Raw genomic sequence first — 15395 nt, forward strand, 5'->3', positions numbered from 1 at the left:
ACGCGAATTTCGTTTTATATACGAGATTGAAAAACTAGCTCGAATTAAATTGCTTTTCTTTTTATACATATATATGTCTTTCTAAGAAGACTAGTTCTCGTTCGATGTTTCACAATTTTTAATTTCTTTTTTGTACGTCTTTTTAATTTAATTTATCTTTTAAACATTTTTATTAAAGGAAAACGAGCGTTAGTTTTAATCCTCTATAACGTCATGTGACTTCCTGGTTACATTATTTTTCTATTTTATATATATATTTTTTCATCCCATTGCATTTTATTGATATCAAGCAATTCGTTAATATGTTAGTCCTTTAGATTAAAAATTTAGATAAAAAGTTTCTCGTCGATTACAATCTTTTTCTTTACGAAATTCCTTTGCGATTATAGAGGGTTAAAAAAATATAGAGGGTTCTGTTCGATATCTGTGAATCAACGATGTTATTAATATCGGTGGCTCCTTTATGGACAGACAAAAGTTCATATACGTTAATTCATACGTCCGTAGCAAACTTTCACTTTCATATTTTCCTCTCCTTTTTTTTACTATCTTTTTAGATAAATTAAATCGCCGTTTAAAACAAATTTACGAACAAATCGATATTTTTAAACATATGATGCACACATGATTTTTCTTATCGATCGTTTCGAAGACAAAGAAAATTTATACTTTTCGCTGGAATCGTATCGAGTTCATTCACGACGCGTGATACAGGGGGAGGGCATCGGTTCAAGGCAGAAATATGGCGGTCTCTGGGTCAAGAGCGACTCGGATCGATGTGACTACGAGTTTTTTTGATGCGTATACCGCGGTTTTATTCGAGTAACATTTTTCGAAAAAAAAAAAAAAAGAAAGAAACAAAAGAAAAAAGATTGTATTCCCATCGTTTCTTTATTATATTTCCTTTGATTGGTCGACTTTATAGCAATTCGAAATATTCGTCTCGTTGCAAGAAGCAAGAATAAGATCGAGGATAAATATTTTCAAAATTCTGTTCAAATATATAATGTACTCGCACGAAACAGATAAAAAAAAAAAATTTAAGGAAACTTATACAAAATTAAAGAATAAACGCAAAAATTGGCATGCAAAAATAGCGGTTATCGAGGCTTATTTATTTAAATTATATATAATTTGTATAAAATAAGCTTCGAACATTTTTTCCACATTTTCGTGTCCATATTTGTTTCAATTTTTATAAAAATCGCTCCTTAAATTTTTTCTTCAAATCATCTTCGAAACATTCGTGTACGTATGTATGTATGTATGTTTGCAATTTGACGATCACGCTGTCCTATAATAAATAAACAAACAAACAAACAAATAAATAAACGAATAAATGAATGAACAAAAATAGGTAGATAAGTAGAATGTCGGGACAAAATGTCAGAGAGAGAGAGAGGAAAAGAGCGTAGAGATGCATGCACGTGGTGTGTGGCAAAACACATTAACAGTATATTATAATGTAGGTCTCATTATTAAATATGCCGGACGATGAACTGACGAATATATGTTTTTGTATGTGACATAAAGATTGCGGGCTGCGGCCGGAAGAGGAGATCCTGGATCCTGGAGATACGGGGTGCTATAAGAATCGCGTCGAGATGTCAACGTCGACGAAGACGGGAAGGAGCAGGAATAAGATAACGCAACAGTCGGCAGCTCCGTCCAGCATGACGTCACCGACGTCCACCTCGACCATATTACCGCCCCCCTCCGCGAAAGAGGATCGCACGATCCTGAGCAGGAGGCAAAGAAAAAACCGTACCAGGAACCCCAGAGACCAGCGCCGCGAGGAGCAAAGAATGCAGGAGCAACACGCCGGCAACGGCGTGGTGGCCAGCCAGGTGACGTTCGACTACGAGAGAAACCCGAATTTGATTCCGCACGACGCGCGCTACCAGGCCAACAACTACATCATGGGCTACGGCGCGATGATGATAAACTACGGCGTCAGTTACATCAGTCCGAGGAGGAGTTGCGACTTTTTGAGCAACGAGAGAAGGCAACTGTGCCAGTTCACTGACGCCACACTGTCATCGATATTGCGCAGCTACACGCTCACCGGGGAGACCCTCGCTCAGTTCGGCTATCCCGTCGAGTGCACCTTTTATCCGGGATACGTGGTGTTCATCAACAACCCGCACCCGATAAACCACCGCATACTGAGGTACCACCACTTGGACGCGAACGCCCAGGAATTCGTGCCGAGCTCCCACCAGCAGTGGACCGTGCCCGAAAGCGAGGCCGACAGCGGCAACTCGAGCGGAAGTTCGGTGGACAACTCGGACTTCGAGCAAGAGGTCACCTCGTCCGACTGTTCGGACGTCGGAGAATACTCGTCCTCCTCCGTCGAGTCGAATTCCGTCGACTACAATTACCAGAGGATAACCAGGAGGTGCTCGAACGTTGAATACTACTCGACGCCGGAGCTGATGGCGATCGAGCGGAAGTGCGCGAGGTGTCATAAGAATTTCTACGTGAATCGAGAAAATGGCGAGTACCTCAACGAGGAAACCTGCGTTCACCACTGGGGCAAGCTGCGGAACGGCTTGGACGGTGCTCAAGTCGAGTTGTGGGAGTGTTGCCGCAGCCCTGTCATGTCCCGGGGCTGTACCACCTCGGTTTATCACGTGTGGACGGGGGCGGCCCCGGGATACAACGGCCCATTCGACGATTACGTGCGCACGAAACTGGCGCAAATGGTGCCGCAAGATGGTAATTACGGTGTGTACGGTCTTGATTGCGAGATGTGCTTCACTCGACGCGGCCTCGAGTTGGTTAAAGTCACCGTGGTCGATATGGACGGAAGAGTCGTGTACGATACTCTGGTGAAGCCCGACGCGGAAATAATCGATTACAACACGAGGTTCAGCGGTATCTCGGCCCACGACCTCGAAAATGTTACGAAACGGTTGAGTGACGTTCAACAAGATCTTCTGAGTTTTATATTTGCCGAGACGATATTGATCGGCCACGGGATGGAAAACGATTTGCGCGCTCTCAAGATGATGCATACGACTGTGATCGACACGTGCGTCACATTCCCACACTTTCTCGGCTACCCGTTTCGATCGAGCTTGAAAACACTGGCGAGGACGGTCTTGCGAAGGGACATACAAATGTCGGAACACGACTCCGTCGAGGATTCCAGGATAGCTGTTGACCTTATGCTGAGAAGGGTGAAACACGACTATAATATAGGTAGTTAATGTACAAGAAAAAAAAGGAAAGAAAGGCTGCCGAGAAAAAAGAAGATATATGGTAATAGAACGTAGATATATATAGTTATATTACTTGTATATATGTGGTATATACATACGTATGTATATTATATATGTATGTATGCGCATATATACACACGCAACACACACACACACATTATATACAGTGAACGAGTCGTCGAATTTCGTTTCCGCAACACGAAGCTGCGCATGCTCGAGACTTGCGATTCGAAATTCGCGCGTCTGCGCGATCGCGCGACCGAGTCGCGTAAAAGATTCCGAGTCGTGAGAGGTTAGGGCGTATCGATGATTCGCAATTTTTCCTTTTTGGCTGCTACGACTAACGAGAAATCTGACACGAGGAATCTATTCCCGCGATTTGGTCGCGTCGATCTGCGATAACTTCCGTCAGTGTTCATTTCAAGTAAAGTCTGTGATAACGTTACATATAGAAAGAAAAATATAGAAGTGTTGGTCCCCCGCCTCTCCTCCCTCCGTTGCGGTTATATCCGATATATGCTCGTCACACAGGGGGGCGGCACTTTTTTTTTCATTTGCACAAATTGATTCAAACATATCCACATAATTCATACATTCGGTATCACGAGTGAAAAGCAATAGTTCAAAAAAATGATATTAGTCCAAGTTTTGTGCTGCACATCATTGCCGAGGAAAAAAAGATTTAGCTCAATTATTCTTCTTCGATTACTGTGATATTCTTCTTTTTTCTGTGATCATATATAAATGAATCTCCGTGATGATTCTGATCGAAGATTTTTTTTTCTTTTTTCTTTTTCTTTTTTTTTTTTTTTTTCTTTTAATAAATTTCTACTTCATTGACACATGCCTGATTTGAAAATCTAGACGAGAGTAACGGTTGAGGTGAACAAAGCGTCGAGAAATCGATACAATTTACTTTTGTTCATTAGATTTTGCATTCACTTTCGTGGAATTGCCCCGCGAAAATGAACACGAAAATTTAGAATAAAAAAAAAAAACACGCTTATATGACGTAAAAATCATATAATGGAAAAAATTGAAAAAAATTTTTTAATAGAAAAAGAAAAATAGGAAAAAAAAAATTCGAATTTTTTTGTATATATATGTATATATATACATATATACACACACACACGCACACACATATATATATATATGTATATATATATATAGTAACGATGTTTCACGTTACGACTCTGTAAAAAAATGTAGACTACTTGATTACTTACGTTACCTATTGTATTATATTTTTTCAATTAGCGCGAGAAATGATAAATTCACACAGGGAGTGTACACGCAACTTGTACGTGACTTGAGAGGGAAAAGAAAAAGATTTCTTTTTCGTTTATAATAAAATCTCCGATAACGGAAAAAAAATGAAATCGTGACCAATCTGATTTATTAATATTTTGGTCTGCCAAAATAACGTTTCCATGCACGAGACATTTTCCTCGGCAAGTGATGTACGATATATAAATATAGGCGCGCACCGTCTCTCGCTATGTAATATATATACATCGAGTCTCTCATATCTCTCACGGATCATGTAAAAATATATTTGTATTTTCTACGCATGTATATATACGTGTACGCGCGTCCAAAATATATATGTGTACGTATATATACATACGTACATTCATATATCGTATTGTAATACCATCATTGCGATTTCTTCTTGTCATGCATATTTCATCCCGCGTGGTTTTTTTTTTTTTTGTACGGCGAGAGGAGGACACGCGGCGTCATTGATGCTGGTAAGTGTCTCTCGGGCTTCCACAATGGTTTGCATTTAAATTCTTCTCAAAAAAAAAAAAAAAGAAATACCACTAAACGAGGACACACACGCGAGAAGATGTTACCCGAAATCATCTTTCCTCATATTTTTTTCTTTTTTTTTTTTTTTTTCTTTTTTCTATAAATCCGACAATACGAAATAGAATTTTTACGTAAAGAAAGCCCGTGTCCTCTTTTCGCGTTTCTTAAACAAAAAAATGATGTACCTTATCGTTGCGTGCGTACGTGCTCAAACTCCGCCCACGATCGATAACAAATTTCGCCCGATCGAGAAAAAAAGGGGAAAAAAGTAGAACGAACGTGAGCCGAAGCAAGCGATATTTCTTTTTTTTTTTTTTTTTTTTACGATTGACCACGATGTCATCCATGATTATCTCGCGTTCATGTATCGTGATATTTTTTTTAATGTACATATGATACGTGATGTCTCGTGTAAACGACTGAAATCGATTCAGATTCCTCCCCATTGAATCGGCGGGGGATCCTGAGATCGGGCTGAGAGCAGCGTTCGAATTTCTCGCCTCACGCTACGAATTAAAGACGTTAGATAAATGTCTCGCGGTTTTATACTTTATTATCGATGTTATATTATTGACGCCCCGTGTTCATCTATCGGATGTATTAAATAGATGATTATGATGATGATGATGATGATGATGTAATAATAATGTATATAGCGATGTTCTCGAAATGCGCATGATTATTATGTATGCATAAGTATTGAGCAATTTTTTTTTGTATCTCACTCCTTGAGAGCCAGGAAAATTATATACAACTAGTTTTCACGGTGAGGGACGATCATTCTTGGAAACTGTTGCTTCGCATTGAAAATTATTTTATTTAATTTTAAATAATCCGTCACCTTATCTGTTCATCCTATTCTTTATTTCTCTTTTTTTTTTATATTATTTTATTTTATTTTATTTTATTTTCTGCCTCCTTTTTTTTTATTTTTTAATTTATAAACCGAGACTCGCATCATCATAAATACATTCTCATATTTGCATATTTGATATACGCGTATATTTTTTATTTTTTATTTTTTTTTCGTTCCGATATATTTAAAAATATCCTTTTTTGAGAAAATTTTTTTCTTTACGAATTCGTCGATAGATATATTTCGAGGCAATGTTTCATTAAATTGTTTCATTAAATCACGATAAATCATTTTTAGAGAGAAAAAATCTGCCGATATAATACGAGGAGCAATATTGTTCATCGCTTTGTAAATAGCTTAATATTTATTCGAGCGCATCACCAGACAAAGTACCTGTGCATCCTTCGATGAAGAATCATCCTCCGAAGAATCATCATGGCCGCCATTTCGAAGAAAGAATCTTAAATCGCCAGAGGATTCGTTCACGATCGATCTAGTTGTTATACTTTTTCTTATCTTTCTTTGTACAAAAAAAAAAAAAAAGAAGAGCGGACACTTCGAGCGATTTACTTTTTAATTTGTAACCATTTTTATAACATTAAAGTATTGAAAAAAAAAACAAAAAAAAAGAAAAAATTCTTGAGATTAAAGGAAATATGATGAGAAAAAATGAAGAAAATTGTCTTTGTTATTGTAAATTACCCTTGTAAAAAAAAAGAAATAATCGTGTTTGTAAATTTCTCGTAAAAATATTGGAGAAGAAAAATGCGCATATGGTATTTAAATTATAATTTAAAATACTAATTCACAGAATGAATCGACAAATTTTATCAATCGTTAACTTTTTTTCCTCCCCCCTCCTCTTCCGACAACCGATTTTCAAATTAACTTTGAACGATCTCTCGACGTTGAAATAATTTTTATTAAAAATATTAAATTCTCGAATAAATCGTCACGATCCAAGTGGAAAGTATAGTGATACCGAATTGATCTCGCGAAGCATAACGTTCCAAAAAAAATAAATAAATAAATAATAATAATAATCATCTTAGCGGAACGATCGGGTTACGCGTTTCAATGGGCGATCATTCTTATTGAGAAATTTATAATAACATTATCGGTGTTCGACGATCTCGTTCCTTTTTCAGAATATTGCATTGGATAAAGTTTCGCGATGATTCATCAACCTTGAAGCGATCTCGTTCAATGCCCGTTGTCCGTCCGCGCTCCAGATGAAATTCGCATTGTCAAAGGCTTCGCGTTTTATATTCGCGTTAGAGAGAGAGAGAAAGAGAGATTTGGTTTCGTTTTCTTTTCATCGTTAACATCGTTACAATTCGTGAAAAAAAAAAAAGAAAGCGCTCAAAAATCTGTTCGAGAGAAAAGGTGGTACTCGTAATGATAGTTGTTCAAAAATAAAAAAAAAAAGGAAAAATTTGAGAGAGAGAGAGAGAAAGAAAGGTGGTAGTCGAGCGAATCCCCGTGTGTCACACACAGCACGTCCCTGAGAAGAAACAATGGAAGTGCTGCGACACCGGGAGGCATATAATGAACCCCCTTGTTTCGCGTTCCCCTTCTTCCATCCTTTTCCCCCTCTTCTTTCTTCTCATTTCGTCCCAGTAACATCCCAGAAACTTTTTTTTTCTCTCTCTTCGTTCATCGTATCTTCGATATATGCGGCGAAAGCGTACGCGGATGAAAATGATTAATATAAGTTGACCGCGAAGAGGCGTGAACAGAGAGAGAGAAAAGAAAGAAAGAAGAAACTAAGTACGTAATTTCTCTCCATGACAATCGACCGTGATTATACACTTGTACAGCGCTTGTATAAAGCAGCTCGCATACACGTTGACGCATTGTTGACTTTTTTAAGTTTCGTGAAATTCGCATTATGATTGAAAGGTCTTGTTCGGTAAAAACGATATATCGATTTAACGGTTAACTACTTCACATTAATATATTTCTCGTTTCGTTCGTTTTCTGTGTCTCATCCTTACCTTAACCTTCATCGTGAAAAACTTTTAGAGTCCTTGATCCGAATACAACTATGCGCACGTAACAACGTATTAACAACGCGAGGGAAAAATTTCTAGAAATTAACCAAATAGATTGTGTGCATGAAGGCGAGTAAATGTTTTTCTTTTACCGATAATTTTTCAAATGATAAATCGATCCCGAGAGGATTGAAATATTATTTACCGGAATATACTTGCATTCACTTGAAATCTGACCACCATTTGTTATCTGGTACTGATAAAAATCTATATAAAAAAAAGAAATCAATCTATTATTCACTTTTTAACAACGGATTCATTTATTTATCGATTCGTGATCGAACTAGACATAACCCTTCATTTGTTTTCATACATACGATTCACGTGTTTCTCGTCGATATTCCCCAAATTTTCATTCTCTTCTATTTTAGATATTAAATACAGTTTTCTCGACACCGGAACACGCACGAAACACTTGTACACTTGAGACGTCTAAACTTTCCAAACGCTTTTGTTATTTCCGTCGCGCGAAAGCGCCCCCTTCTATGTAAGCGTGTATGTAAAGGTTTTTCGATTATGTAACCGCAACCTCGGATGATCGATGAATAGATGGCGACCGTATCGAAAAATTCGATTATTCTTTTCTTGTTGAATCATCGTCAGTTTTTGGGGAGAGGCATTTTGTATTCTTACGTATGTACAGAGTGAATCATGTAAATAGAATTTAAAAAAAAGAAAAAAAATAGGACTCTACTTGAGAAGCAAAAAGCAGTTAAGTTTTAAAATCTTTCGTATCGGAGATTCTTCTAGATTCTATTGCTACGTGTATAATAGCACATGTACAAAACGAGAAGAAAAGTGAAAAGTAGCAAAATTCGTCTCTTTCTCTCTCTTTCTGTCTCTGTCTCTGTCTCTGTCTCTGTCTCTGTCTCTGTCTCTGTCTTAGAGAATATTCATTTGTACCAGTGAGCCTCTCCGTATACGAAACACACGGTCTATATTCGTGTCGTGGAATCGTAATTCGTTTGCAGTTCGATCGATGGCAACGTACTCATCGATTAACTTCGTCGATGACTGCATCATGGCCTGTTAGTACAATTGCACGTCGCGTACATACGTTGTGTATATAATTAACGAAAACGACAAACGAGATGGAGCAAACAAGATGCATCAATCGGATATTTCTGTCTCGAAAGATCATCGAACGAAAGGATCATTTCACTCGTTAAAGCGTTAAAGAATAAGCGAGAGAGAAATATTAATAACAATGGTAAGAATGATAATTAAAAAAAAAAAAAAGAAGAAGAAAAGAAAAAAAAAGAAAGGCATTGCGTGAATGGAAGAAGATTGTGTAATCGAAGAAATGATGACAGAGAAGCGAAAGAAAATAAAGAGGAAGAGAGAGAGATAGAGAGAAATAAAGGAGGAGAGAAAGAACTGTTATGCATAAAAACGAACTCTCTAATTGTATGAATAATTGTAAAGAGTAACGGAGGTTCGATTGGTAATAAAGAAAAGATTTAACCTTCTGTCCTCTATTTTATGCTATTATAAATATTGTACAAGTTACTTACTTTCGACTTTTGGAATTTAAAACTTTTATCGATTCTGAAATATATGATTATATGATATTGTTAGAATAAGTTTTGACCAAAGGAAACCAAAGTTAAATTTTTTTGATTTCTCAAAATTTTTCTCCACTGGCTAATATAATTTTTAAGCTCATTTAAGCTCATTCATTATACGTGTAAAGTGGTATCGTTAAGTCTGCGTTACGTTTCGTCCCAATTTTTTTTTTATACCACATATATATACATACATATATATATATTTGTTATTTAGTTCAATCGAAGGATCGTCATCGAAGATTAGTCAATCTCCACGTTTTGGAAACGTTCATCTTGACGCACTGCCAAAGTTTCTATAACGTGTCTCCTTTTTTCTTTTTTTTTATCCCTTATCGAACACATCGCATTCTCTCTTTTTTTCTAATAAGAAAAAATCTTTATCTAGTTTATCTATTTCTTTTGTTTGTTTGTTTGTTTTTTTGAAACGTAAAAAATGAATAAGAATGCAAAAGATGGATTGGAGCAAAACGGTTTTATTTTACGAACAATTTATTCATACAATTTATTCATTTATTCATATCGATGATGTTTTATTTAGTAAATCTTTTTTTAAACCAATATCCCTTTTCTTGTTTCATGATTTAGATTTGTTTTATGACGAAGAGAAAAATAAAAGAAACGTTATTTGTTTTATTTAATATCTTATCTCCCCCCTCCCTCACATTTTTATTTGCTATAAAATCGATTAAGAATATTAAAAACGACAAAATACGCGAAGAATAATCATTGACGATGCGTGAAATGCAATAATATTCGTGTTCCGTCCCAAAAAAAAAAGACGATATTTTATTGCCTTTAGTGTAACACGCAACGTTATTGGTATTTAATTGATATTTGTAAATAATTGTATAATGTCAATATTAAAATAATACGAGATAAATTTTGAGAATCGTAATTATAATCATTTGCTAAATAAACAGCCATTAACGATGACACATTCAACCATAATCGTATAATAACACCGGTATAATCGTATAATTATTTTCGAGTTATTGATTGTATGATTTTTTTGCTTATCATAGTGCAAACGTCAATTGTCGGCAAAAAAAAGAACGCGTGAAAAAATAAAACCAAAACGTAAAAATTTTCTCCTAAGATCAAAGAACAAAGAACAATTTTTAACTCCTCGTTGACGTGACTTATCATTAACAATGTTAATCACAAAGAAAATATTATACCAAATTTTTTTCTCACATTCGCACATTCCGTTCGAAATATTAGTCGACAATGTTCTCGATCGCCAGCAAAAAGTTTAATTTCTTCAACGTGCAATCGTATATCATCGTTAACCCGCGAACGCCTTAATAAATAGCAATAAAGAGAAATAAAAATCATTCCCGCCGTGGAACCAGACCGCGATTCGTATTTGAAACGTACGTACGAAGTGCAAATCGAATAAAATCAGCGTGCGCTGGTCGAACGTTCTAGGTAACAGCGTGTAACATGGCATTCGATGCCAATTCTCCGGCAAGAGAGAGAGAGAGAGCTTTCACGAAAGTCGATCGTGAAGAAAGTTCGACCGTGCGTTCTAGCGTTTCGTAGCGGCATGGTTACGCCTTCGTTTTGGCGAACGATCCCGCAAATGATCGCGGTTCCATCAGACGCAAAAGTCATACGTTAGGTTACGTCATTTTGTTCCAGAAGATAGCGGACATTTGCTTCCGCCATTTCTTACTTTCTCTTTGTCTCTCTCTCTTTCTCTCTCTCTCTCTCTGTTCTCTTAACCATCTTTCTTTCTTCCTTCCATGTTCCACAAATTAGTCGTTATCTGTTTTAAAAGGATTACAAAACGATTGTTCTTTGACGTCGTAAATACGATACGCAGTTTTCGATTTAAGAGAAAATGTGTTGTAACAACCGTGGAATATTTGTCCGCTTTAAACCATTTGCATGGGTACACGGGTTGAATGGTCCGCCATGTTTGCCTCTGCTGTATCATATAATGGAATATTCCATCGAAATGTGCGAATTATTATTTGCGACTGATCTATTATGATTTTTTAATACAGAAGATAAAAAATGGGCGCCTCCTTCTGTTGAAATATATTTTTACGTATCTACTTTGTGACGAGTAATTTTTTTTTCGTATTATATAAAAAAGAATTGTTTTTCTCTGTTTGCAAATGGGTTAAAGGTGTGGTGTGAATTATGTGAAAACACATATTGCATGATTCTTTTTTTTTTTTTTTCTTTTTCGAAAGATAATATTGTGATTACGATTCGAACGACGATTAAAGTGTAAATATTTGTTAAGCGAATATTTGTATGTTCTTTTTTTTTTCTCTTTTTTCGAACCCGTACAAAACAGCAATAGGAAACGTGTCATTGTCGAGCGATATTTGAAAATCCATTTTATGAGGAGGGATTATGATACGCGCCACACGTTTCTCGAGAAGAATAAAGCAAAGAATTTAAATTTTTGTCTTTTCACCGAACATGTGTTTTTTTAAAAATGAAACAAAATTAATCATTTGAAAACGTTTCGAATATCGAAACGGAAACAATTTTGTATTTATATTACATCTTCGGCAAACTTCCATTTTCCCTTCCTTTTTTTTCTTTATTATTATTATTATTCCAAAGTTGTTTTCGAAATTTTATAAGGAACCAAAAATTCACGAATATAGACAGTTAATATTTTCGTTTGATATAAAGTGACAATATGAAATAAGGAAAATCTGAAATCGTAAATTTTTATTGCCTTTATATATATATATATCAAAAAGATATCGGAAATTCCAATCGTGTTTTTATTAACATTCACGATTATCTTCTGCTCTTTTAGAGTCACGTATTTGAAAGACAGAATGCAAATGATCTCCGACTCATATTTTACAGTATAAGAAATTATTTATAGCATTACATATTTGCGTCATTTACACGTGATAAAATAAAATTCTTTCTCAAATATTTCCGAGCATCGCACGTATCGCATCGTGCGATAAATCGATCATCTGCCGAATTACACGTAATTCCTTGTTGCGATTAGGGGCGATTAAAAGATAACTGTAATTTGCGTACAAAGCGAAAGTGAGACTTCTCCGTAATGGACGTGGTTATACGGTTTTTCACAGTGTGTAATTACAGGCCGGTTATCAAGGCACGTATATTTTCGTTTCGAATATTCTAACGTCATCACAATGACGTAAAGAATATATAAAAACATTGAGAAATGATCTTGGACGAGAGATGATCGATCTTACGAAAACAGATTTGCCGGAATCGAAAGATGATTTACATTTTTGAATGGAAATTTTTTTATTTACCATCGCTTGATACTTCGTTGAGAAATTCATCGAGTAAAAATAATAATAATAATAATAATAATAATATTTCTTTTCAAAGAAATTCGTTCGAAAAATATTATTGTGTCGAATATTCGATGATTATCGTGATATTCGGTTATTCGTTGACATTACTTGTACAAAAACAAAGGTCTTATTATTATGCTTTTTTGATATCATTATCTTGGGAATCTCGCGATAAGAAGATCGTAGACGATCAACTGCGTTGTAATTTATAATTTCCGGTTAAAACATTTCGTTGAAGAGAGAGATCTCGACAAGGTAGAGAAGCAAAACAATTATTTCCTTTGATTTATTTGATAATAAAAATAATTCATTTACGTATTTATTTTTTTTTTTTTTGTTTTTTTTACATATCTCGTAAATCTTCTCCTCGAACATGTTTATAGTCGTGCCACGATTAAAACATTTTGCTAAAAGTAAAACAAAAAGAATCGTGTCGTTTCCGAATTCAGAATTTCGATCAGTTTTTATCTCGATCAGTTTTCGTTGCTTTGACGACGAAACTTACAACTTAATCGTCCTTTCCTTCCTTTTCTTTCGTTTCGATCGATTCTTTTCTTGCCATTATAATAATGGACCAGCAAAAAGATTCATTCATCAAGACCAATTACGCGCGATTATTAATTTCTTCTTTTTTTTTATTCTCTATAAATCGTTTCGAAATCGATCTTTTAAAAAGATTCGGAATAATTAGATTAGTTTATCTAAGAACGTAACAACGATAATCTCTGTTTTAACATCTTACGAAATTTTCTGGTGAATCTTCGTAATCTTGCGAGCGCAAGGAATTGTTTTTTTTTTTTTCTTGCCATTGGATGATCGAGCAAACCGTATCGGGGAAAATTCGATTTCAAAGCCACGTGTCGCGTGCGCATTACGCAATAATTGCACAACGGACGGATTATTACATTTCCTACGATCGTTGCGTAAAGTCTATCGATTCCATTAAAATCGACGACTTCGATTGTTACGTTGAGTTTGTAAAACGCGTCTTCGTTTCAATATTTTTTAGAATAAGACTCGTAAATCTCGTATATGTTATTTTTCAAAAATTTCAAAATCATCATCGTTCTCGTTTCTCAATCAGAATTCTTAGGAATCACATTTCCTAAGAATGTCAGGCAATTTAATCGTGAATACGCGAAAGATTTTTATCGCGGGTTCTGTAATAAACGGAATATTTTCATTTAAGAAAGAAAAGAGAATTCAATGTGATAATAATAAAAAAAAAATAATAATAATTACGTATTCTTTTTTTTCTTTTCTTTTCTTTTCTTTTCATCTTTTTTCGAATAGCGCGCTTTAACAACACGTGTTCAGCACGTGCTTAATAATACGAAACGAAAATCTAGAGACCTTTGAGTTAAAAATAAAACTGTTTAACTGTGCGGAGTACATTAGTTTGTGTATGTATATTTACGTACAATTGCACATATTTGTTACTCGATAATTGTGTTGTACGACGACGCACGCACATACGCGCGCATGCTCACAGGGCTCGCTGCTAACCAGAAAAAAATTATAGTAAACGAACGGCTCGCTCACCCGTGCTAGACATTCGGAAGGTTTTTACGCGGGTCAGGGACATATTCGGAGGCGTTGCCTCTTTTAAATTTGTCCTCCACACTCAAGTCGTTTATTAATACACGCGTAACATATACGATATACTTTATCGTTTGGTTATTGAACTTTTCCCGATTTTGTTTCTAGAAAAAAAAATGGATATTTCGAGGTGAACGATCGAACGATCTCTGTTAAATATTTAACGCGTAAACACATTAGAAATATTCGAGGTCGAATTAATAAAATGTGACAAAAATAGAAGGTAACCAGGACTACGTTCGATCCACATGTAACGATGATTCGTCACGTTCGTAATTTTTTTTTTTTTATTCCTTTGCCAAGGACGATACAACTCGTTGTACCGTTAAATTATTTGATACTTCATAGATAGGATTGTGTAACTTTTTCGTTGAAGGATCTTTTAGCGCAAATAATTTAGTAATGTTGAGAAGTGGAAAGAAGTTAAAAAATCACACTGTAAAGTAAAAAGTTAAACATTGAATGCAACTTAATACTTCAATTAGTGTTCGTTATCGACTTAGTCCCGAGTTTTGTTGAATCTAGTGGATCTAAATAGTTTGGATATTAAACACTTCTAGTATGTAGGTTAGCATAAAACTTTCTCACGTATCTACGGCATCTTTGTAAATACACGTTGACATCTGCTATTTCTTCTGTTATCCAAATCGCACCTTTCCCTTACCCAACGTATACACCTTGGAGTATAATAATTTCACATTACATCGTTATCACACTGCCATAAGTGTTTTATGATACTCTCTTGTTATCAATCTACCATTCCCAAGAGGTAGTAAACTCTTTCCACGAATCCCTTGCACCTTCTTCTCTATTAAATATAAACACAATTCAAATTGACGACGCGTTAAATTGAATTGTGTTTTTAAATAAAAAATAGAGAAAATAATCTGCTCTGTTTTCGTTTTCTGCCATTAAGAACGCGGTCGAAAACCAAAATTGAAAATCAACGTTGAAAAAAGTAACTGATT

At 35.4% G+C, this 15395-nt stretch overlaps 1 protein-coding gene and 1 long non-coding RNA gene across 5 annotated transcripts in view; one reads left to right on the forward strand and one right to left on the reverse strand.

The window, feature by feature from the left end:
* The window catches only part of LOC107995090 (transducin beta-like protein 2), a 43820-nt gene that overhangs the window by 20490 nt on the left and 7935 nt on the right, over nucleotides 1-15395 (forward strand). Inside the window, exon 3 of one of the 4 annotated variants that reach the window (XM_062082059.1) lies at nucleotides 1534-5045. The exons of 2 other annotated variants lie outside the window; for them this stretch is intronic. In XM_062082059.1, the coding sequence (XP_061938043.1) occupies nucleotides 1534-3212 (1679 nt within the window). In that variant the 3' untranslated portion in view covers nucleotides 3213-5045. Of the gene's footprint in view, nucleotides 1-1533; nucleotides 6575-15395 lie in introns of those variants that run through there. One more of the 4 variants, XM_017052333.3, reaches the window with a different exon arrangement.
* On the reverse strand, nucleotides 5339-9886 carry LOC114577159 (uncharacterized). The gene is made up of 2 exons (XR_003696991.2): nucleotides 8267-9886; nucleotides 5339-8156 (listed from the first exon to the last, which is right to left on the reverse strand). It is a non-coding gene; the product is annotated as an uncharacterized LOC114577159 (long non-coding RNA).

Source organism: Apis cerana, linkage group LG11 (assembly GCF_029169275.1).
Source record: "Apis cerana isolate GH-2021 linkage group LG11, AcerK_1.0, whole genome shotgun sequence".
NCBI lineage: Eukaryota > Metazoa > Arthropoda > Insecta > Hymenoptera > Apidae > Apis > Apis cerana.